Here is a 23469-nt window from a genome sequence, read left to right on the forward strand (position 1 = left end):
GGGGCTCGGTCCAGGCCCCCATGAAGGAACAATAAATACTGTGTAGTTCCGAGTTATGCGGCCTCGATACAGGGGTTCACATTTCAACACTTGTATAAGGGCTATGGGTAGGAAGTCCAACTGTGTAACAAGTCTGAAGAACGCAAACAGCACTGCTTAAAAGAGAACATTGGAGTGAATTCTGTATGAACACTGAAAATAAGCACTGAGAGAGGGGCGGTGTTGTTCCAGACATAATAGCGTAGTGATTAGCAACTTGAGTTCTGATCGTAACCTGTGTAATTATAAAGAACCGGGAAGTAGCCTAACAAGTTTTCACCAACAAAAATAGATTTGCTTTGTTTCTAATAATTTATCCTACTTTCGTCTTTAACCAGCACCTACTAAAGGTCTAAATTGACAACTTTTCCAAAATACAATCATTATAACCTTTATTCACGAGATGTCGTAATAAAAGGTTGAAATTATAAGATTGCCAACTGTTTTTAAATAAAAAAAAAGGAAGTTAGAAAACCGAAAAAAAAAAATCACTTCGACATTCAATATACTTCTACCTATAGGAATATCGTAATTTTATTATAACTTCAAAATATAATTTATGATTTAGACTTGCATTAATACAGTACAAACTTTACTAAGTGACGTACGACAGCGATAAATAAAAAGTGTCTATCGAAAATGAGGAGCAAAAATTAGCCACTATTTATTTACAACTTAATAATTCCTGAAAAGCACGATGAAAAAGCATTTTTCACATTTGTCATCAGACTTCTTTCTTAAGTTTTCTGACCTTCATTTCAATTGACGCGCAGCTAATTTCTCTCTAGACTGTATCACGCTCGCTGACTGTCGACCACCTCCGCTCTGGCAGCGGCGCCAAGATTAAACAAGTGAAGCAGATAATCCGCGTCATTTCGTTACCCACGACCATTCGAGTCTTTAAAATTAGTTACATTTGGTTACTTTCATTACCGGTAGACACCCTGATTGTGTTCTTTATATATAAAACAATTGTATATTTTTAAATATGGTAGGCCTATATTTAATTTTCAATAAGTTCGTCTTTTATTTTTTTCTCATCTTATTGATAGGCTGTAAAACTCGTAAATTTTCCATGAATAGACGGAATGGGGGGCGGGGGGGGGAGGAACTAACACTGAAACAAAAATGAGACTCGAACAAAAATGAAAAATATACACCTAAAATTTGTGTTACAATAAATTTTGAATTATAAAAATTAATATCAAACTAATATATTATCTACTGTTACTATCATCATTATCATTATACGATGTGCGCAAAATGTGGTAAATCGCAATAGAATAAAATGTAATGAAATAGATCCTAGGAAACAAGGGAGAGTTGGCAATCTTATTTATAAAACGTAGTTCAGTATTTTTACATAAACAGCGGTCACTATACCGACTGTATGATCCAATGAAGTGGTCTTATGCTGTACTGAACAACGCGATCTTTGTTCAGTACCCTACTTTCCGGATCTTGCATAATGACGCAGGTTACGATTCTGAGTGATCGTAAGGACCGCTGCAGTTCTGACGCTCCATCGAAGTCAAGACGACATACAAGTAATAAGCACGCACCCCTTTCACACTTGTTCAATAATCCGCAATCTTCACGGCGTTGTCGGGGACGCACAACTCGGAACCGAACAATACAGCGCTAGCGCCTCATGATCTCCTCGATGCTGAAGCCGTGCATCTTCGTGGACGGGTTCCTGGCGGGCGGCCTCGAGGTCGACGTGGACGCGGATGTGGAGGGCCCCGGATCGGCCGCGTCGGGACGCGTCACGGTGGCGGGCAGTGCGCTCCTCACTCGGATGTCCGGCGGCTCCGGCAGCTTTCTCCGGAATATCCCGAGCGCCCCCATGCTGGTGCCCGGCGTGGGTTCCAGACTCGTCACTGTCGACGGCTTGTGCAGCAGATCTCTCCTGATCTGCAGCAGGGGCGGGTCCGGGGGCGCTTCGGGAGGCGGGGGGCGCATCGTATACGAGGACGATGACGATGCTGCGTCGTGGTGATGACAGCGCGTCGTCGGAGGCGGCGACCCGCGCCTCGGCGGCGGTGGCGTCGACTCTGACGACTCTTTGAGCGGGGGCGGAGGGGGTGGTGGCGGCGGCGGCGGTGGGTCGGGACGGCTCGCTGACGCCTCGCCCAGCACCTCGGGCGGGACGTCGCCCACGGCGTGCGTGAGGGCGTGGCGCCGCAGGTCGCAGTTGCGCCGGAACACCTTGCCGCAGGAGCCGCACTCATAGGGCTTGTGGTCTGTGTGCGTGAGCAGGTGCGTCTTGAGGTTGGAGCGCTGGTTGAAGCTGCGGCTGCACACGGGGCACTTGTGCGGCGACTCCTCCATGTGCAGGATCTTGTGCACGGCCAGCGTCCGCGACTGGCAGAAACCTTTCCCGCACTCGCCGCACTTGAAGGGCTTCTCCTTGGAGTGGATGTACCTGCATACACAAAACAAACACGCTATATCCTATGTGCAATCCATCATACAACATTCGTATGCCATGACAGACAACCCGTTCCCCACTTGCCATATCATTCGATCAGCTTCTCAAGTTCTTCCAGTTAATATCATGCCCGTAACGAACCCAAACAACTTAAACAATTTTTGCAGCTGTTTATGAAATTGGAAAAATTTATAAAATAGTTACATTAATTTAATTACAACGTACGAGATCATCTGATGACCGAGTGCTAGTAATGGTTTTTAAACCAATCTACAGTATGTTTGTAACTATTACGTACCAGAAGTCATATTAACAGTACAAGACTCAAGCGGTTACAATTGAAATTGAAATTAAAATCATTCCTCAATATTTCTTAAGGACAACGGTTCCTTAAATTATGTGAATGAAGCTAAGTTAAACCGCTTCGTGAAAGTTCAGTCTACAAGCAATCTGTACTTCGCTCTTAACCGATCTTTACCATTACACTCTTCGCTTCGCCTTCGCTTATCATTGGCCGACTTCAATTCCCTGATTAATTTTAATCTACAATTTAAATTAAAAAATATATATAAACTAGAATTTCCATATTTCACAGACTTGTAGCTTTTGGGGACATACCTCGTCTTAGAGACGACAGCTCAGCTAGAAGATCAACTGTCTGCGGACTGTAAGGTCCTGGGTGTTGGTGGTATCTTACTCGTCAAACTATCAACGGCCCCGGTGTCCTCACATCATCCTATCAAATTGAGTACCAAATATATAGGCTTACACGGGGACTAATCAGAATTAGGCTTCGGATCTCCTACCGTGTCCTGGAACGTTTCGGAACTATACACAGGCTCCATCATAAGAGCAGAGGAGTCGCCTACTCTGTGGGCTCGTTACGAAGTAGTAAATCTGTTACGTGGGAATTCAAAGAAGTGATCGAAGTGCACACGAGGAAGTAGTACCAACTTCAGATTATTTAGCTTCTAGGAATTGTTGACACTGAGATGGTATTTGGTTAGATGAAGAAGATTCTCCATGGTATTACCTGACATTCATCTTACAGTTGGGGAAATCCTCGAAAAAAATCCAATCATGTAATCAGCCGACTGTGAGCGCAACTCCGGATTACTTGTAATAGCAAACGAGCCTACCACCTGTCCTACGCTGGTGAAGAAGGAAGGAGGAAAAGCAGTTCTCACTGAGGTCTTCATAAATGGCTAACGCTAATAGAATCGTTACTTCTACTCGTAGAATATGGATTGAATATAGACAAAATTCATACATTAATTTAGGAGAAACCGCTATAGTTCATAGTGGCAGTGCAAACTATTTGAACAGTGAAATGTTTTTGAAGTGTTAGTGAAATCAGGATAGTATCAGTGAAATGTGTCGTAGTTCCAGTGCAGTGAGTGAGTTGACAGCGAAATGGGTGTAGTGCTAAAAGGTACTTGTGAATGTATGAACATATCTTACTCGTGGGTTTTAGTTCGAACTTAGGGTTAAGATACAACTTAGATTGACTTTAAATGTTATTATTAGTATTATTAATTTATTACTAATTGTATTTTTTATTAATTGTGTTTATTATTAATTGTCATTATTGAGTGTAATTAGTTACCACTACCATCGGCTATTTATTCATTTGCAGTGTGAATAAATACAAATACATGCATACATACATACATACATACATACATACATACATACATACATACATACATACATACATGTATTTTGTATCGCAGCAATTGAATGGGGATATGTTTCTCGTGCGTAGGATTCAGCGTTGTGCTCCGGCAATTGGTTTGTTTACATTGCACTGCGATTCGTTGATTGGTTAACCACATTAAGCTATAATATCACCCTGCTTATACCACGGCAGAGTTCCCTAACATGCACCTGCATTGCTAGCTACGCCCAATCTCTCTTTCAACAACAAACACTCTATGCATACCTAACCTTGTAGTCTCTGTGGGTAAATTCCTGTCTTTAATTATAAGCAGTAGGTAATATGAGCTGCTGCCAGGAAGTCAAATGGAGGACAGCAATGACAAATGAAGCTTTTAATAGAAAAAGAAGCATCTTCTGCGGGCCGCTAGAAAAAGAACTGAGGAAGAGACTTGTAAAGTGCTTTATGTGGAATGTGGCACTCTATGGGACAAAACATGGACATTACGACGAAGTGAAGAGAAATGGCTAGAAGCATTTGAAATGTGGATATTGACAAGAATGGAGCGTGTGAAGGAAGAGTAATAATAAAACTGATCAGGATGAAAAAAGAAATTGGCTGAGTTACTAGAGAAGAAACCGCCTACTGAAAGATGCAATGGAAGGAGTGGTGAATGGAAGAAAAGTTCGAGGCAGAAGATACAATATCAAATGATAGAAAACATAAAAATATATAGATCGTAAGCTAACCCTAAGAGGAAGACAGGAAATAGGATAGATTGAAGAATGTCTGGTTTTGCAGTGAAAGACCAGCCCTTGGGAGGAAAACAATGAATGAATATATGTAGTCAACAAACCTGACGACAAGATAATTTTGAAAAGTACCGGTAGTTCAAATTACTGACCGTTTACATCTACAACCTAAGTTTGTTTCGGTCCTAGAATTTGGCATTTCAATTGTACTTCTAAGTCGTCATCTCCCTTTGTTAGTCACCAGAGGAAGAGTAGGTTCGTCTCTGTTAGTTGCGTCCGCTGTCTTCAGTTCGTCATAATGGACGCTCTTATCTCTCCAATGATCCCAAATAAGTATGAAGGAATGAGACCTTAATCTGTCAGTAAGGATAAATTCCATCACGGAGTCGTGCCGGCACAGCTGCACACGACTTGAGTGGCTTGAACATAAAATATGTCTACTATCCTGACAGGCACACGCGGTGTCGTGTGAAGTATCGAACACCCCTTAATGCTGTGACTAAATGACAACTCAAATTTTATTCACATTATAGACTGGCAGATTAGATAATAGAATCGCATTAGGTTGGCATAAGCACTCTATTACCATTGATCTATTATGTTTATTATATATATTTTTTTTACTTTCTCATTATAATACAAAGTAGCCTATAAGACAAAGCATGTCCCTGAGCTGGCTGCATGAACTAACCCGCCGGCCAATCACGCATGCGGTCAAGTTTAAAGTCCTGGTCAAGCCTGGGATTTTGACATGAATACTCTATAGCAGGCCTGCACAAGGTTTGCGCTCTCCGAGCCGGCTCCCAGCTCATGAGCGGAATGCAGATATTAGCTGTGCTCTGTATAAGGATGGACTGGAAGAAGGGGTGATCTCGTACAAAATATACACAAAAGAAAGTACTATTACGAGTATTTATGAAATGAATTCCCGTTCAGTATTTGCAAAACCATCTTGGATTATTATTAATTAATAAAGAAATATTTATTTTACAGAAATAATAGAAATTCTATAGCTACTTAAATGTGCAATATCATTTTGTTATATTTTTATTTATCAGTACATCAAAACGAGGTTTTATGCTGTTGGCAGCTGAAAGGAACAATAGCCTGCTGATCGTAATGAAATATCAGTTACAAATGTTCGATGTCTGTCTTTATTAAAGTTGATAATAGAAAACAGTTGCTCACAAATATAAATGTTGAGCCAAACATAGCAATCATTTTCACAGCCAGGCCTATGTAGTCGTAGATATTATTGCTTACGTTTAGTCTTGTGAAACTCAACCATGCTAATATTATTATTTAAACAATCTTTAGCCCTTAGGTCACACTGAAAATCAATAAGTTACAGCTGTAAATCGTTAAATGTTATGTTTCGTCTTTTAGATTCCCCCATATTGTACTGTAGCAGTAGGTAAGCAACGTGAAACATTTACTGAGAATAGGCCTACACACTGCACTCCACTAGATAGCTGAGTGGTCGTTTCCCTCTCCTCTACCTAAGGCAAGTCTATGTCATTCTGATGTATCTTCCTCTCCGTTTCGGCGAGCGGTAAACACAGCTCTCTCGTTCCGAAGGAGCGCGCGCTCTCGTTGAGCGCTGTTTGTGCAGGTATGCTCTATAGCCTATACGTTCGGTCCAGTACCAGGGTATCATCCCAGAAATTTGATAGACACATTTTCAGACCAGTTTTATCGTGGCTATAATTCCTAAACTACACGACATATTCCAATGACGTAAACGGCGATCGACAAAGGATCAATGTATCCAACGTGATCTTGAATTGGAGCGGTTGACGTCATCTAGCGATATGCAGGAGGGGAGACGTTCAAGCACAAATTGGCGGGTCGCGCAGCAATGTAGCTCGAGAATCCGAAGATATAGAACGTTAACAATGGTGTCAAACGATTCATAACTAACCAAGCTACAATCTTAATTGAGCATAAACAAGCAGCCGAGAAGCAACATTGAAAAAATTCACGAGTGAAGTTTAGTGAAAAGATAAAATTCACAATGTCGAGGCATATGCAGCGCAAATGAGAGCGGGCGTATGAACAGCGGGTAGCAAACGAAAGAACATGATAGTTGCTATAGCAACAGACATTTTACTCTCAATGGGTACAAGATGGCGACATGTTATATATAAATTGTACTTGACTACTAAATATAAAGTGCTTTTTTATTTTCATTTTTTTTTATTAATGGCGGGTACTTGACTGTTCGTCATTCACCCATATGAAGCCACTTGTGTAGACCAATAGCCCAGGGTGCGCTATAGGAGGCTAGTCTACGCTATATCCACGATCAGATGATGATGTAGATTTGTTGAAATGCCACAAGGGAACCAGAACCACCGGGAAAAACCCTGTGTTACCTAGATCACGGTCTTGTCCAACACGACTTATAAATCGGCGGTACGTCGCGAATCGAACCCGGGTTCACAGTATTATAAATCCAGCGTTCTCCTGTTAGACCACCGTCCGGCTTAAAATGTCTTCATTCGTATACCTTAAATTCAACATCCCGTCCCCAGATAGGTATGTATTCACGCATAAAACTTGCGGCTGTCTTCGATACTCCTTTTTTAAAAACTCCATTCAGTAACACTTGTGGTGGACAAGGTTTCAGTTCGAATTTTCTCCGGGTTCTCACGTTTGCTCATTTTAGGCATCTACATAATTTCATCAACATCTTCATAGCATTCATTGCCATTTCACAGCATTTCCCGACAGAAGCACAGAGGAGGCTGGATCGGGCACGGGTGAGGTTGTCTGCTCTCAACCCGAATACACAAGGAACTTTAGCGTTGTCAGCTGAAGTGAGTAGGGAATTCACCTAGCTGGAGCGATAGTGCCATACACCGTGCTAGGCCAGGTGACTCCCGCCGATATAAAAATATTGTGATGCTGCAAAAAAATTCCTTTTGCCCGTTCGTATAGGCCTACAGAGATTTTTCCTAAACTAGTGGACGGATTTTTTCATATTCAGCATCTTAAAGTTAATTTACCTGCGAATTATGCACATTAAATATAGCATACTAATACATACATACATACATACATACATACGTCCACACCTGTGGAGTAACGGTTAGCGCGTCTGGTCCCGAAACCAGGTGGCCCGGGTTCGATTCCCGGTTGGGGCAAGTTACCTGGTTGAGGGGTTTTCCCACAACCCAATATGAGCAAATGCTGGGTAACTTTCGGTGCTGAACCCAGGACTCATTTCACCGACATTATCACCTTCATCTCATTCAGACGCTAAATAACCTAAGATCTTGATAAAGCGTCGTAAAATAACCTACTAACATAAAAATACATACATACATACATACATACATACATGTTCTGCCTGTGGGAAGGTCTTTCACTGCAAACCCAGCATTCTCCAATCTTTCTCCAAGCCTTCCTCTTAGTCTCCGCATATGATCCATATATCTTAATGTCGTCTATCATCTGATATCTTCTTCTGCATCCTTCAGCAGGCAGTTTCTTCTCAGCCAGTGACCCAACCAATTTCTTTTTCTCTTTCTGGTCAGTTTCAGCATCATTCTTTCTTCACCCACTCTTTCCAAAACAGCTTTATTTCTTATTCTGTCTGTTCATTTCACACGCTCCATTCTTCTCCATATCTACATTTCAAATGCTTCCATTCGCTTCCCTTCACTTCGTCGTAATGTCTATGTTTCTGCCTCATACAATGCCACACTCCACACAAAGCACTTCACTAGTCTCTTCCTTAGTTATTATTACAGAGGTGTGCAGAAGATGCTCCTTTTTCTATTAAAAACTTTCTTTGCCATTGCTAACCTCCGATTGACTTCCTGGCTGCAGCTCATGTTACTGTTACAGTACACCCCAAGTATTTGAAACTGTTCACCTGCTCTAGTGCTTCATTTAAAATTCGCAAGTTTACTAAATATAGCAAATATAGCTTAATTGTTGTTAGTAAATTAATAGGCAGGCCTATTTAATTGAAATTAAAAACATTAAATCACCATAAACTCGAAATTTATTCAGGCGTTTGTTTATTTTTTATTTTGATTTTTTCACATAAATACAGAGATAAATAAAATGAACAACTCTATGTAATATATGTTGCCAAACCTCTATGCTGCAGAAAAATTAATTTATTGCCGTATATGCAGAATTATTTATTTTTTTGTTGCCAATATCCAAAGTCCAAACAACCTTCAGGATAGTGGAAAGAACTAAAGAACCTCATTGTAAGGCAAACGTAGAGTGGATATAGTGGATTTCACGTAAGATTAGTTCCTAGAGAGCTACAGTGTTGCCAACTGTTCCCACATATCACCAAAGCAGGTAAAATCACAATGCTATTGTACTGTAACAATAATAATAGACATTATTTATTACTTATTTATTTATGACTGATATAATAATAAAATGTATTTTGTCTCACATGAAATTCATTGGTCTGACTAAACAATTTATGATTCATGAGATGTAATTTAACCATTTCTTATACTTAACCACATGAAATGAATAGAACGAACTCGAAAAACCGAATACCACTTTAAAATGTAAACGGTTTATTTATTAATTATTACTATATATATTATTTATTAATATTATCATTAATTACATTCATATTTCAAATAATACTCGCTAGTAACTTTAGTTTTATTTACATTGACAGCTTCTTCAAAGGAAAACGACGCTGTCAGCATAACAGTTAAGGCTGGTTCACAATGAACCGGGAACGGAAACGACAACGAAAACGAGAACGGAAATATTGTTAAAATAAATGCATTTATTTTAACATTATCTCCGTTCCCGTTCTCGTTATCGTCTCCATTCTCGGTTTATTGTGAACCAGCCTTTACAGTTCAAACATCCATCCTGGCTTCCGTTTCGGTGAAGTGCGGTCGTCAGCATTGGATCCACTATTTCTACTTAAAGTAATTTATTACTTGTGACAGTTATTGTCTTAGTAGCCACTGACTTTATATTGTAAGATTATTAGTAACATTGAACGTTACTTATACTTTTAGTTTCTTACTTGGAATTAACAAAGACGTTAATACATATACGGCCCGTAAAGGTTTTTGTGATGTCTATAAATAACTAAAGCAAACAAAGCAAAGCTCAGTGCAAACGTTTTTAGAAGGCACATCGGGCAGAGCTGAACTTGTCCAGAGCGACTGGTACAGTATATGACGGGAATGCGACGTGAATATGCATTAAATGCACATTCGACACGTATCGTATTCTCTTTGTCTCTCTCCTGCTAGCAATTTGACAACAGCACATAATGCGGAGTGACTATTGGCATAGAAAATAACTGCCAGTTGTAGTATTTGTCAGTACCAAAATAGAAACAAAATTGACAAAATAAAATTCAACCTGACAACTAGAAAATCAGTAAAATCCACTAGCATATGTAGTAAAAGGGGGAAAATTATTAGGTTTCACCTTTAGGGTATAAATTAAGAAGATCCTGACTATAACAGCCCATTTCCTAAACGCATTTGTTACGCGTGAGTGAACCAAAGGGAAATCTATATAGCTTAGAATAGATCTGCATGTCACTTTTAAATACCGATTCTCGTAAATGTAAAAATTATAAGATTAGAAGTTTAATGATTGCAACATATACGAATATATAATATACACTCGCACCTATTTTATGTAAGTTGTTCCAAACTAAATACCTATATATATTTACCAAGACTGTATAGTTCATAAACGAAGTTAAATATCGTTTTTCCATATTTGTTACATAAATCCCTTTGCCTTTTATCCATTATTTCTTCTTTGCTGTCACCTTTATTAATTTTCTCGTACGAAAGCCGTTTTATGTGAATTTGTGAATATGTAGAGTGCGTTCGGAGCTAGACAACGGAGTTCGAGTGAAGCTTGAAGTCAATTTTGTATTATTTTCTCTCTTTCCAGCAATAAACTTGGTACGGAAAATAATCAGTAATTTAGTCAGAACGTCTCTCATTCAGGGACAAGGTTATTTGAGATGTAAATGCACAACAATTTTATTCACATTCCGAGGGAAGCAGAGCGTAAAATAAAAGTCCACTGCACTCGACTAGAATAGACACCACTAATATCCATTGCAGGTAATGATAGTACAAGAAGTTCTAAATAGCAGGAACACATTCATATGTCAGTTGCTTATTTATTTTCTAGGATAACACAAGAAGGCTATATGAACTATAGATACTATAAACAATTCTGCATAAAAGTCCGAAAGCTATGCCATTTATTTTTTAAATGATTGTGTCTTTGTTCAAGGTACAATTGATGAAAATGTCACATTTATAGTGTAACATGAATTTCAAGAAGTCTCCGCTAGACACTGCACATATCAAAACGTACGCGTGCTGCCATCTGTCGAGTGTCGTGTAATCTAATTGCAAGTTAATAAGCGACGGGCGTTATGTAGCCCAATAAGTACCTCAATAACGAAAAATAAAATGGAATAAAAATATTCAACAACAAAAGCCACAACCCTAATTATAAAAAAAAAACAATAAAATAAAAACGTACTATTGACGCATTACTCGGGATTCTGTGAATCCCCTCACACTTTTATAAATTCGTTTCTAATACTGTAAAGGGAAACCTCGATCTATTTTTCTCGGATGTATCATTCTTAGATTTGTTTTCCCGCATGTTTTCCTCAGAATTTTTAGTCCCGAAGAACGAACAGTCTTAGAAAAAGGTTTCGTCGCACAGATACTTAATGTCCCAAAAAGGAGGCAGTGCGCATGATCACACATACAACGAAACAAAACTAATTTTATTACCTCTTGTGTACCAGATCGCTCGTCCTATGATCATGCGCACTGTCTCCTTTCTGGCACTTACATAAAGTATCTGTGCGACAAAACTTGTTTCGTAGACTGGACATCCCTGATGGATCGATTTTAAGAAATAGCAGCACCACATACGCTTCAGTAGTAGCAACAATGGTTGATTTTTTTGGAACGTACTGTAGAAGTTGCAGTTTGGATTCTTATATGGTTGCGTGCACGTCTTACATGTCAAACCTAAAGCCCTACAATACTGTCAGTCAAACCACGAGTGTGAAGGGTTGCGGCGATGACGGGAGCCTGGTTCAGCTGGAAAAACCTGCCTATACTAAGTATGCTTGTGTGAATCATTTTACTTCGCTCCTTCTCCTAGGTGATTACGCAGTTCAACACGTGCTTGATGCTCGTAACACGTTGATTGAGAAGCGTGTTTTATGTACCGTACATTAGTTTTGAATGCTTGTGAATACACTAGTGTCTACTCTGGCAGTCAAAGTACTTCGTTTCATTGTTATCGTCAGTGTTATCTTTTTTTACTACAGTACATGGCGTTTCCTGTGAAATAAATTCATACTTTATAAGAATAACTGCAGCACTTTTGAGTCCGTGAAGTTCTTCACAATATCATCGAAAGAGGTCAAGCGATCATTAACATAGTAAGTTTGTTGTTCAATCTGAAAAGTAGACTAAGGGCAACACTAAACAAATGAAGATGAATGATTTTAAAGAACTAATGCAAAATGCACTTCCCAGTGTACATTACAATATTAATGATGTCACCGTTTTATGCACTTTATATTCTGTATATTCCCACATATCTATCGTTTTGCCTGCCAGCTTCCGTGTCTCAAGAGCTCTCTTAAATTCAGGTGGCATGGATTCGATCCCCGACGACGTCGTGGTGGAATTTTTAGTGGATAAAGATGTTGCAGAGGGGTTTTCTCTCGAAACTTCTGTTTCCCTCCATCATCCCACCAATACTTTTCACGTTCCCCTCATTTCATCCGTCATCTCTAATAGTTAAAAGAGACTGGGGTGAAGTCTTTGGGGGTAGTACGGATTTCCGTTGTTGATATCAGAAGGCTTTGGGACTGCGAGCCCTGGGGCTTGTCAGGGACTCTTCTGGGGATGAAGCCTGGCTCTCTCAGGGCTGAGAAGGATAGTCCACCTGTCAGCGTCGGATTCCAACATAGAAAACATTTCCTTAATTATATGACACTTTTGTGTTAATACAGGATACGGCAGATGAACGGCCTGTTTAAGTAGAGTACTCGTATATCTCTCACAGCACAGTTGAGGGACGATAATCTTCGCGCGCATTCTGTTGCCCATACAATGCCATTTAGTCATCATGGAAAGGTGGAGCGGTGCACAACGTGCTTTTTCAATTAAAAGCTTTTACAAGAACGGAATTTTTGAGGCTACTAGGCGTGAATTTTGTCATTTATGGTGCTATGACTCCGTCCCATCTACTCATGACGACTTATATTTTCATCCATACAAAATTCAGGTGATACAGCGATTAAAACGTTGTGATATTCTGAACCGAATGGCGTTTTATGAGGAGATTTTAAATCGCATTGGTGAAGATAGAAACTTTTTGACACTTCGTGGACGTCTGACGACGCATATTTCCAGCTTCATGATAGTCACTTAAAGAACGTATTTTTCAAGAAAAAAAAGAGCAGACTATGTATTTATGATCTATGGATATATGATTGCTGAATGAAAAACACTAACTTAAAGACAGAATGTCTTCATTTTGTGTATGCATGTGTATTCTTGTGAAATGTGTGGAAGTTTCTTTTAACCCTAGAATTTTGCATTAAATAAATGTTGAATCTTATATTGGTGACATTCTGTAACAAAAAAAGTCTACTTTTTATTTTATAGAGCCTATGTAAAGGAGTTTAAGAGCCTATTTTATGCGCGTAAAATGCCAATTTTAGGGCCTAAAATTCAGCTCTCTACTAATTATCTATATAGGCCTGCAAAATCTAAATTCTAGGTTTTCATAGATCGTGCGTCACGAAACAAGACAAAGCGTTTGAATATGTTATAGTAACGGTGATGTTTTTATGCATACTTTGTACAGCATTTACTCAATCGTCACAATAACAAATGTACGATTTCTCACTAATCAAAGATCACAACGAACCAAAACAAAAAAGCCTGCTCAGAAGGTTGGGTCTTCTATTTAAAAATCTAGACAGGTACGCTACTTAATCGACGTGACATCTTTATAAGAGCCAGCATGTTACTCAAGCTCATTAAAACACAAAGCTAAGCACCTTCCCGACCAGCATACTAATTATAACGAAAGGGCAGGGCTCAGCAGTACTGCTTCAAACGGGGAAAATACTGACTTCAATTGTTTCCCCCCCCTCTAAAAATGTCTTTGATCTTGCATGCAAACTATATCACGGATTATTATTATTTTTCATTTTCTGAAATCACTCTTTGGGATGCCTGTGTCGCAAACATTACGCTACCCATACACAAAATGTAGATAACTGCCATATGCTTGTCTCATTCATCAGCCTTTGGGGCGAGGCTCAGGCTAAATATAATTGAATACAATATGACAACTTAAAATTACATGAAAATGTCTTTCAAAGTACGCAAAGTTTCGAAAAGAATTAATAGGACTCCTCTGTATCCTTGTCCTTCGTTAATAAAAAGACCTCCCACGCTTAAGTTCACTTGTTACATTGTGTGCCCACAAGTTTCTATTATTTCGAGCCATCATCATTATCATCATCATCATCATCATCATCGTCATCGAACAAGAAATTACATGTAAATTTTGTTGTTTAATTGAATCGTGAATTGCAGAAACTCCACATGTCCATTTGAGAGTAAATTTTTCAGAAGTGACAAAAATTGATTATTTTCAAAGACGTTTGGTATTTTGAAGTGACAGTTTTTTTATTGAAGCATCTAAGTTCTAGTATTTGACATATGAACTTCAATTTTCTTATTTAGTATTTTCTGTACCTCTGATTGAGGTTCTGGCTGATAAGTAAATCTATTATCAGGTAGTATATCTCACTTGACGATATGTATCAGAGGAAGAAAAATTGTTTGTATGCATCTGAAGTCTGATTAGTGTAATATGTAGCTAATTGGCGATGTATGCATTGGAGGGGGAAAGGAACTGGCCACCCTACTCCATTATCTCCTGGCCTAATTGCCTCATGAGTGATGCCTTATTGGTGTTGCTTATGAGGTTCAAACCTGTCTTCGGACAGTTGACTAAACAACAATATTTTCTAGAAGGAAAATCTGAATTGCCTGGACATGTGGAGTTTCTGCAATTACGACTAGTAACTGTCATTTTATTGCCTTAAAAAGTTTAGGTGAAAAAGACGGAGGACAATTTTTTATCTTATAAAGAATTTCAGATGTATAATTAAACCAAGAAATTAAAGAAGATACACAACAAAAATTCAAAATTATGTGAACAGCATATAATTTAATTCTTCATGTTAATTTAAACCTACAAAAAATAAGAAAAGCAATTATTTTCAGTTTCTAAAAAATTCCACATGTCCTGGATCTGTGGTGTTCCTGCAGTAGACTATAGCTTATTGTCACTGTGAAATGCACACTGGACATGTGATGTTTCTACACTACTTCCAAGTAGTGAAAGGCCTACTATTTATGAATATTACAAACATATGAAAAATGAATTTGAGAAAAAATATGACTTGTGGAGATTGTGCAATTCACGATTCATTATAATATGGAATTAACCAGTTCACGTCTGCAGAAACACAATAAGCTATTTCGAAGAACAAATTTTCGAGGGGGGGGGGGGGAAAGAGAGACAGGGAATTTGAGAAAACTCTATACAGCAATTAGGGTAAATAAATATCATTTGCTGTAAAATTTAAGTCTGTCTAATGAACTGAATGAAATAAGATGATAATAATAATAATAATAATAATAATAATAATAATATCATAGTAATAATAATAATGCATTACAACAGAATGTACTATTAAGAGCACAAGTAGCCTACAGTTCACGGATATACTGATTGTAGAGGCACATGGAAATATCCAGTAAATACAGTTCTTTTGTTATTTACCCATCTGTATGTGAGCAATGCTAGGCTTGTATTAACATTCTATAGTTACGCATGCATTATGCAAGAGTCTATTCCGCGTACATATCAAAGCACAACTGAATAACATTAATTTTTAAATATTGGACTGTGAAACGGCGAATTACTTTATTGTCAAATGCCTAGGCAATGGGCCAACAACATTATTTCTTTTTTATACTGCAACCCCTCCATGAATTATAATAAACTCTTCCAAATAGGTTATGTATACAGGGTGGTTAAAAATAACACAGACAACTCTTAATATGTTGTACAGGACAGCAAAATGATAATTTTTCAAGAGGGAACTCGTGTCCGAAAATGCGTGGTTTGACTGCACTGAGGCGCCAAAATTTGTTCCGATTGTTTTTGACGTCCTTGTAGTTATGCAACCCATTACCCATAATCGCAAGGTGGATGGACTAACTCCGCCTGATACCTTTTCTGCCATTGAGCGACATCACCCCATAGTTCATGCTCCACATCGTAATTAGATCGTTTGTGGTGTGTTCCAGTAACGTTGTTGACAGCAGTAAGACATGTTTCAGTACATAACTACGGGAATTACCGATATACTGCTCGTATACGGCAGAATAGAGGCAATGGTAGAGGCTTACAATAATTAGTAATCGCCATGGTATGGAATCTGAAATTACGTCCTTACCAGCAACAGATGATTTTCGGATATGCATAATCTTTTAACCAACTAATAATCTGATCAATAGTCGATCTATTACGCCTAAAACCGCACTTATGAACCCCAATAATTTCATCTACGTACATATGTAGTTAATCTTCTCAAAAGAATATTGGACAAAATTTTGTACGATGTCAACAAAAGTGATATTGCTCGAAAGTTACTACAGTTAGTCTTGTACCCCTTCTTAAAAATAGGTACAATTATGGACGCCTTCCATTGTTCTAGTACAATTTCCTGTTCCCAAATAGTAAGTACAAGATCATAAATTTCGCTAGATAATGCGCTTCCACCCTCTTGTATTAATTCTGCTGGAATTTGATCAATACCTGAAGACTTGTACTTTTTCAGATTTTCTATCGCAGTTTCGACTTAAGAAAGTGTGGGTTCGGGTATAAATGGCTCAGCAGTTTGTATTTCCATTTCGTACCGATCATTTCTATCTGGCCTATGTACACTTAGTAGTTGCCCAAAATAGTTTTTCCATCTGTTCAGAATTGAATAAGAGTCTGCAAGCAAGTCACCATTCTCATCCTTGATCACGTTTACCCTTGCATGGTATCCGTTCTTAAATTCCTTTATACCCTCGTATAAATCTCGAATGTTCTTATTCTCACTATTTGTTTCTACCTCATTCAGTTTTTCCTTCAAGTAACCTCTCTTTTTATTTCTAAGTGTACGACTTGCTTCCCGTCTTTCATTGAAATAATTATCTTTATTCTCCTCCACTGGATCCTGTAAAAATTTCAATTTTGCCTGTTTCCTTCTTTCTACTACCATGCAACTATGTTCATCAAACCACGGTTTCTTTTCTCAGTTTCATAATAACCTATGCTCTGCTCAGCTACAATTTTGATACTATCTCTGATATTTTTCCACACACTATTAACATCTAACTCTTTCTCAACTTCGCTTCGTAATAATAATAATAATAATAATAATAATAATAATAATAATAATAATAATAATGATAAAACTACGAAGATGAGCATATAATTTAATCTGCATTTGGATACAGAGAAACATGAACTATAATTACATTATTCAGTTTCCTTTTTCGCGTTGTTAACTTCTGGCACGTCCGCCCATATAGGCCTAATAATGTTATTCACTGACCTTTATTTTGTCTGTATAATTTATAACTCGGGGTCATTGTGCAATTCTGAGTAATATCATTATACTAATTACTTGATTTAGGAATCTGAATCTGATTCTGTAGCAGGTTGCATGATTTTTCAACGCAAGTATTTTCACAGCTTACGTTTCACAGAAAGAATGCCTGTGTATTAAAAATAAAGCAAATGAAACATTATGCTTCAGTTCTGGCGAACAGGCTAGCCGCGGGGTGGCGTGCTTACTTCATATTCTGGAGGTTCGGAATTCGATCCCCGAGGCCAGTTAATAAGATTGGGTTGTTTGTGGTTATCCTCAATCCTCCTAGGCAAATGCGAGGACGGTACAGGCCACAACCGCAAAATTCAAATTTCCCTTCCATTCGTCATCTTCCTCCTCCTCTTCCATCTCATCATCATCATCATCATCATCACCATCATCGCTAACATCGCTATTAACCCAAAATCGTCGGAAATATATTAACAAAAACTGACTACGATGTACGCAACGATTGCAATGCGCAATTGTAACATTCTGTGGAAGCCAGGAGTCATGGGATCCGTCTAAGTATGATATTAAACCGTTGCCACTGCAATTATCGGTATTGCAATGTTGTTATGTCCAATGTCTTGCTGTGGAGCAGTGGTTAGCGTCTCTGACTACAGAACTATAAAACTAACGGGCCCGGGTTCGAAACCTGATTGGAACAAATTGCCTGATCGTTGTTTTTCCGAGGATCTTTCGTCAATCAATTCGAAGCAAAAGCTGGGTAACGAATCTTCTTGTCACTCAAAATGCAGATCCTCTTGTCACCAATATGTAAGTTAATGATGAAGAATGAGTGGAACAGAGAAAAATTCTCTCCATAACCGGGATTTGAACCCGGGTTTTCAGCTCTACGTGCTGACGCTCTATCCACAGAATTTCTGCACGGAAATACCATATGTACTTCGGTACATCATAATAATATGTAAGTTAATGCTGAGCTCTTTGTGTACTGTCATCAGCGCCCTAGTTGAGAATAACTGTTTTACTGTACATCTTAGGCCAGAAGGCCGCACTATAATAAAGGAAAAGGGGGGTGTCATCATCAAGAGAATTGAGAAATTCTGTATTATAGGCATCCTACAAGAAAAACTCAGCTCGGACTCCTCGCGGCGCGCATGTTATACCCCTCTTACTCAACTGCATTAGGCGTGAGAGCATGCTGGGAACGGGAGCATACGTCAACTGAGCGAGACAGTCACGCCTCACGCCCACTGGTTTCTGCGCACTGAGTTTTCCTTGTTGGATGCCTATAGCGAAAATGGGGATAACTACCAACATCTACTGCTAGTTAACATGATTTTAAATTCCATATATAGTATACATTTATCCTCTATTGAGGTTCTGACTGATATGTATACAGTATCTATTACATCTCACTTGACGATATGTGTCAGAAGAAGAACAATTGTTTGTGTGCATCTGAAGTCTGACTAGTGTAATATGTAGCTAGTCGGCGATGTATGCAATGGAGGGGGAAAGGAACTGTCACCCTATCCCATCATCTCCTGGTCTAGTTGCCTCATAAGTGGTGCCTTCTTGGTGTTGCTTGTGAGGTTCAGACCTGTCTTCAGACAGTTGACTAACCAACATATGGGACCATTATACAGTATTTGTAGACATATGTACTAATGTTCTTAATTGTAAGCTTTTAGTAATTCATACAGTGTCGGCGCCAGCAGGACGGTTTCTGTGGGCTAGTGCCCACGCAGAGTTAACTCGTATCCAGTTTTCCCCCGCCGCTACTTCACATAAATACTGAAAGTTGTTTAGGAAGACTTTCAACCCAATTTATTTATTACTATTATTAGATTTTGGCTCACAACTTTTTCTTATCAATTAAGTTATGTATTGTTACCAGAATTACTGTGCATAAACTGGTACCGTTCTTGTTCTAATTTGTTGAATCTTTAAATTTTACCTCATTCGCGTTTATTTGTGGTTTGCGTTTAGCGGTGAGCAAACGGGTAATGAACCGCATGCGAGTCAGCACTGATATTCCATATAAAAACATTTATCTATCGCGATCAATAATAATATGTTCCAAAAATAACTTCAGTGTCTTGGGACAGAAGGAAGAATTGCCCACCCAAATGTCCCTCACAAAATGAAAGATGTTCGCACAGTCACTGAATTCATGTAACTTATTCTTCAATCGTGGACACTGATTTAAGCATTCAGTTATCAAAGACTTTTCATCTTTTATGTGGGCATCCCGATTCTCTACTTCCTAAAGATTGACATAGTAAAACGTTTGAGTTTTTTTCTTCACTTACAAATTCTTTAGATATTTCCTATTCAAATGTTGTTTGTTATAGTTTTCTTTTCGCTAACTTCGATGAAATTCTAAGACAACAATGAACAGTGAACAGATTATAACAAATGCGAAATGGTATAAAAAGTAATTACCAGAAGGTTGACGCATAATGTCTCAATATCCTATGTTAGACCTATATCTACTTCACAATAATTAAGTTCCTTTGAATGGTCAGGGTTCTAGGCTCTTCTTGAATTATTATTCGAAACACATAACCTAACCTGCATAAATTAAATAATTTAATATGCACTCAAATAAGACGAGTTTTCGTTTTCTGGGTTCAAAATCCCGCAATTCGAGCAAACGGACTATTACATCGCGTGAACCTTGAATGAAAATAGAGACGAAAATATTCATGACAAAATTTCGCCCGAAAAAATTTTAATTGCTGTTTGGCAGCACTGCATAACAAAGAATGTCTCCGTAGCCTACTGCAATATACAGTAGTGGCAAAAAAACCGGACCGACGGTATAATCAAAGTCCCCGAAATAAGCCACTGCGCATGCCACGCCCGCATTCACAAGATAGCGAGTAATGTATTGAAATTGTTGTAGTTTCGGCTGCTGACGTAGCCCATTTCGAAAGACATTATAAAATATGGTGGTAAAATTCATGTTCTGGGAATAATAAGTTAATTATGTAGTAAAATATCGATGCAATCGAAAAGTATTGGGAATAAATTTAACTAAGGAACAAAAAAAAGTTTCCTTCCCAGGCAGGATTCGAACCACGAAAGTCTTAGTTACCAGTCTATCGTGCCGTCACTGTGAACAAGGCTCTGAAATCAGTTACAAGGGTCGGTCCGATTTTTTTGCCAGTATTGTACGTTTACTGTGTTTATCATTGTAAGCAACGAGCAATAAAATGATAAGCGATGAATAAACAATAATTTATTGCGAAGTTATGAAGGAACATAACGCTACACAGAAATAATTTGTACATTATAGAAAGATAATTAAAGTAAATAATTAAAATACTGGACGTGAATATTTATTTGCAAATACAGTATTGCTACAATATGTAATTAAAAATTCTTTGAACGAAATTTTGACACAAATATTTTCGTCTGTATTTTTCATCCAAGATTCACACTATAGGCTAGGCCTATAGTCCATGTGCGCGAATTTCGGGACAACTTGTATATATAATCTCATTTGACTTCATTTTCACGTTGCATGTACAGTTTACGTAGATAGGACTATATGTCATTACTTTTGTACAAATACGCTGTAAGAATAGTGTAATAATTTCTGGATTACAACTTTTTTAACTTTTATCTACAAGCCTGCGCAAGACGCAAAATAATGTCACGCTAACATCATTAGAAGTCAATAACTCAGTACCTGTAAAAGTTAGACAACACGAACCTATAGGCCTATCGACGGCTTAATTCTAAAATCCCATAAGTCCAATTTTTCCGGAATGTTGAAACCTGTGTATATTTTTAAATTGCGTCTGTTGCTAACACCTCTTAAGTATGCTCATGTTTCTATATATATATATATATATATATATATATATATATATATATATATTATATATATATATATATAAATGAATAAGAGTCGTTAGCTGGGGTTTAAAACCAATAAGAAGTTATTTTGCTCTTTTGTACAATTTCCTCAAATGGTATTAGGGCCTACGAGGTTTTAAAATTAAGCCGATATGTAAATATAAATATACATAAAGAGCTTTTCGTCTATGTAATTTATTTTAGTCCATAATGAATAATTTACATAATGTTACAGAATTATTGAAAACACAGAACGACTATCACTTATTCCCCATTTTCAGTCGTAGTATAAGAGTTGGATACGTATTGAGAGTGAAGCACGTAAGTAAATATGAGTTTTTCGAATTTTTATTCAGATTTTAGCTAGCTTTTAAGTTTAAGAGTTTGGTAAAAGGTAAAGGTATCCCCGTAACATGCCATGAAGGCACTTGGGGGGCATGGAGGTAGAGCCCCATGCTTTCCATGACCTCGGCACTAGAATGAGGTGGTGTGGTCGGCACCACGCTCTGACCGCCTTTTACCCCCGGGAAAGACCCGGTACTCAATTTTATAGGAGGCTGAGTGAACATCGGGGCCGTTCTGAAAGTTTGGCAACGAGAAAAAATCCTGTCGCCACCTGGGATCGAACCCCAGACCTTTAAGAGTTTGGTACAGTTTGTTAATAAAGTTTTGTTATATTGAAGGAGACTATTGCATAACGTTATTCGACGGTAATTTCGCTTTTATTTATGAAGCGTGTAACATTTTTATAGCACTATACTTCGTTCCATAATGTCTGACAGTAGATGTAAACAGTGCCGGCAGTGAGAGGGAAAAGGATAATTGCTATTGAACCAATGACGGAGGTCTCGATCGATGCACTCTTGTCTTGAAGTTGGGCGGGGGTAGAACGCTTCAGGCCGCCCTACTTCTAGATAAGCATGAAATGAGATCTCTGCCATTAGTTCAATTATACTTCTCTCTCTCTCTCTCTCTCTCTCTCTCTCTCTCTGTGCCGGTACTGTTTACATCACTTGTCAGACATTATGGAACGAAGTATAGATATGACCTCGTATTAATGATGCGCCCTTCAATAAGGCTAGTGACTACTAACTCGGAGTGGTGTGGTGTGGTGTGGTGACTTTGGCAACGAAAAGTAGAAATGATTTTGCACACAATAATTAGTTTCTCCGAAAGTAGGAGGCTTGGCAACATACTACTTTGCTCATGTCATTACCTCTTCATTTTATGTAAGGAAAAAAAAGTTGTAGGTGATTTAGCTTTATTTTATTTTATTTTAAAATATAAACATAAGAGGCCAACCAATTACAGTATTCACTTATAACTAAGATATTAATTTTATTATTAAATGCTATTATTATATCGACATTATGTGCTTTTATTTCAAATAAAGACCAATAAAATTAGTTTTTTTTTACTAAATTAAATTATATGATATTTCATGTGTATCATTCCCGGGTAGCTTGACTAATAGATACTGAATATAAACAAAATTTATCCGATAATTTAAAAGAAATTGATGTGCAGACAAACAGATAGTTAAGCATTTTTACGAAAATTTTGAAAACAATTTTTTGTAGCATTGCAGCCCTCTTTCTTATACTTTATGTACTAAGGAAGTAAAAAAGACGTAAGCACGTCCTACTTATGTTAGCCTCCACATCTGCTATTCAATACTGTAATCATCCATGCGCTGTATGTCAGGATACACTGCCGCGTAGAATACGTAAGCCATTTTCGGGATGAAACTACAGTTGTATTGGATTGAATATTTTATTTTTGTTTCAGTTTGTAATTGGAGAGTATCGGTCTATGATAATAGAAAAAAATTAATTTAAAGATATGCAATATATATTTTTTTCTTCAAACGAAACTATATTTCCAAATTAGTCTCGGCTCACAACAAATTTATCACTATGGTTCACTCAAAGTATATAGTACGTGCCTATTATCACTTTAATATCGTACAACTCACAATTACAAATCAAACGAGTGGTAGCACAAGTCT

At 38.0% G+C, this 23469-nt stretch overlaps 1 protein-coding gene across 1 annotated transcript in view; it reads right to left on the bottom strand.

Moving 5' to 3' along the window:
• Nucleotides 1-1270: 1270 nt before the first annotated feature.
• The window catches only part of LOC138712265 (protein bowel-like), an 81931-nt gene continuing 59732 nt past the window's right edge, over nucleotides 1271-23469 (bottom strand). Inside the window, exon 3 of the mRNA XM_069843845.1 lies at nucleotides 1271-2464. Within this exon, the coding sequence (XP_069699946.1) occupies nucleotides 1681-2464 (784 nt within the window). The 3' untranslated portion in view covers nucleotides 1271-1680. The remainder of the gene's footprint in view (nucleotides 2465-23469) is intronic.

The sequence above is a fragment of the Periplaneta americana genome, chromosome 13 (genome assembly GCF_040183065.1).
Source record: "Periplaneta americana isolate PAMFEO1 chromosome 13, P.americana_PAMFEO1_priV1, whole genome shotgun sequence".
Taxonomy (NCBI): domain Eukaryota; kingdom Metazoa; phylum Arthropoda; class Insecta; order Blattodea; family Blattidae; genus Periplaneta; species Periplaneta americana.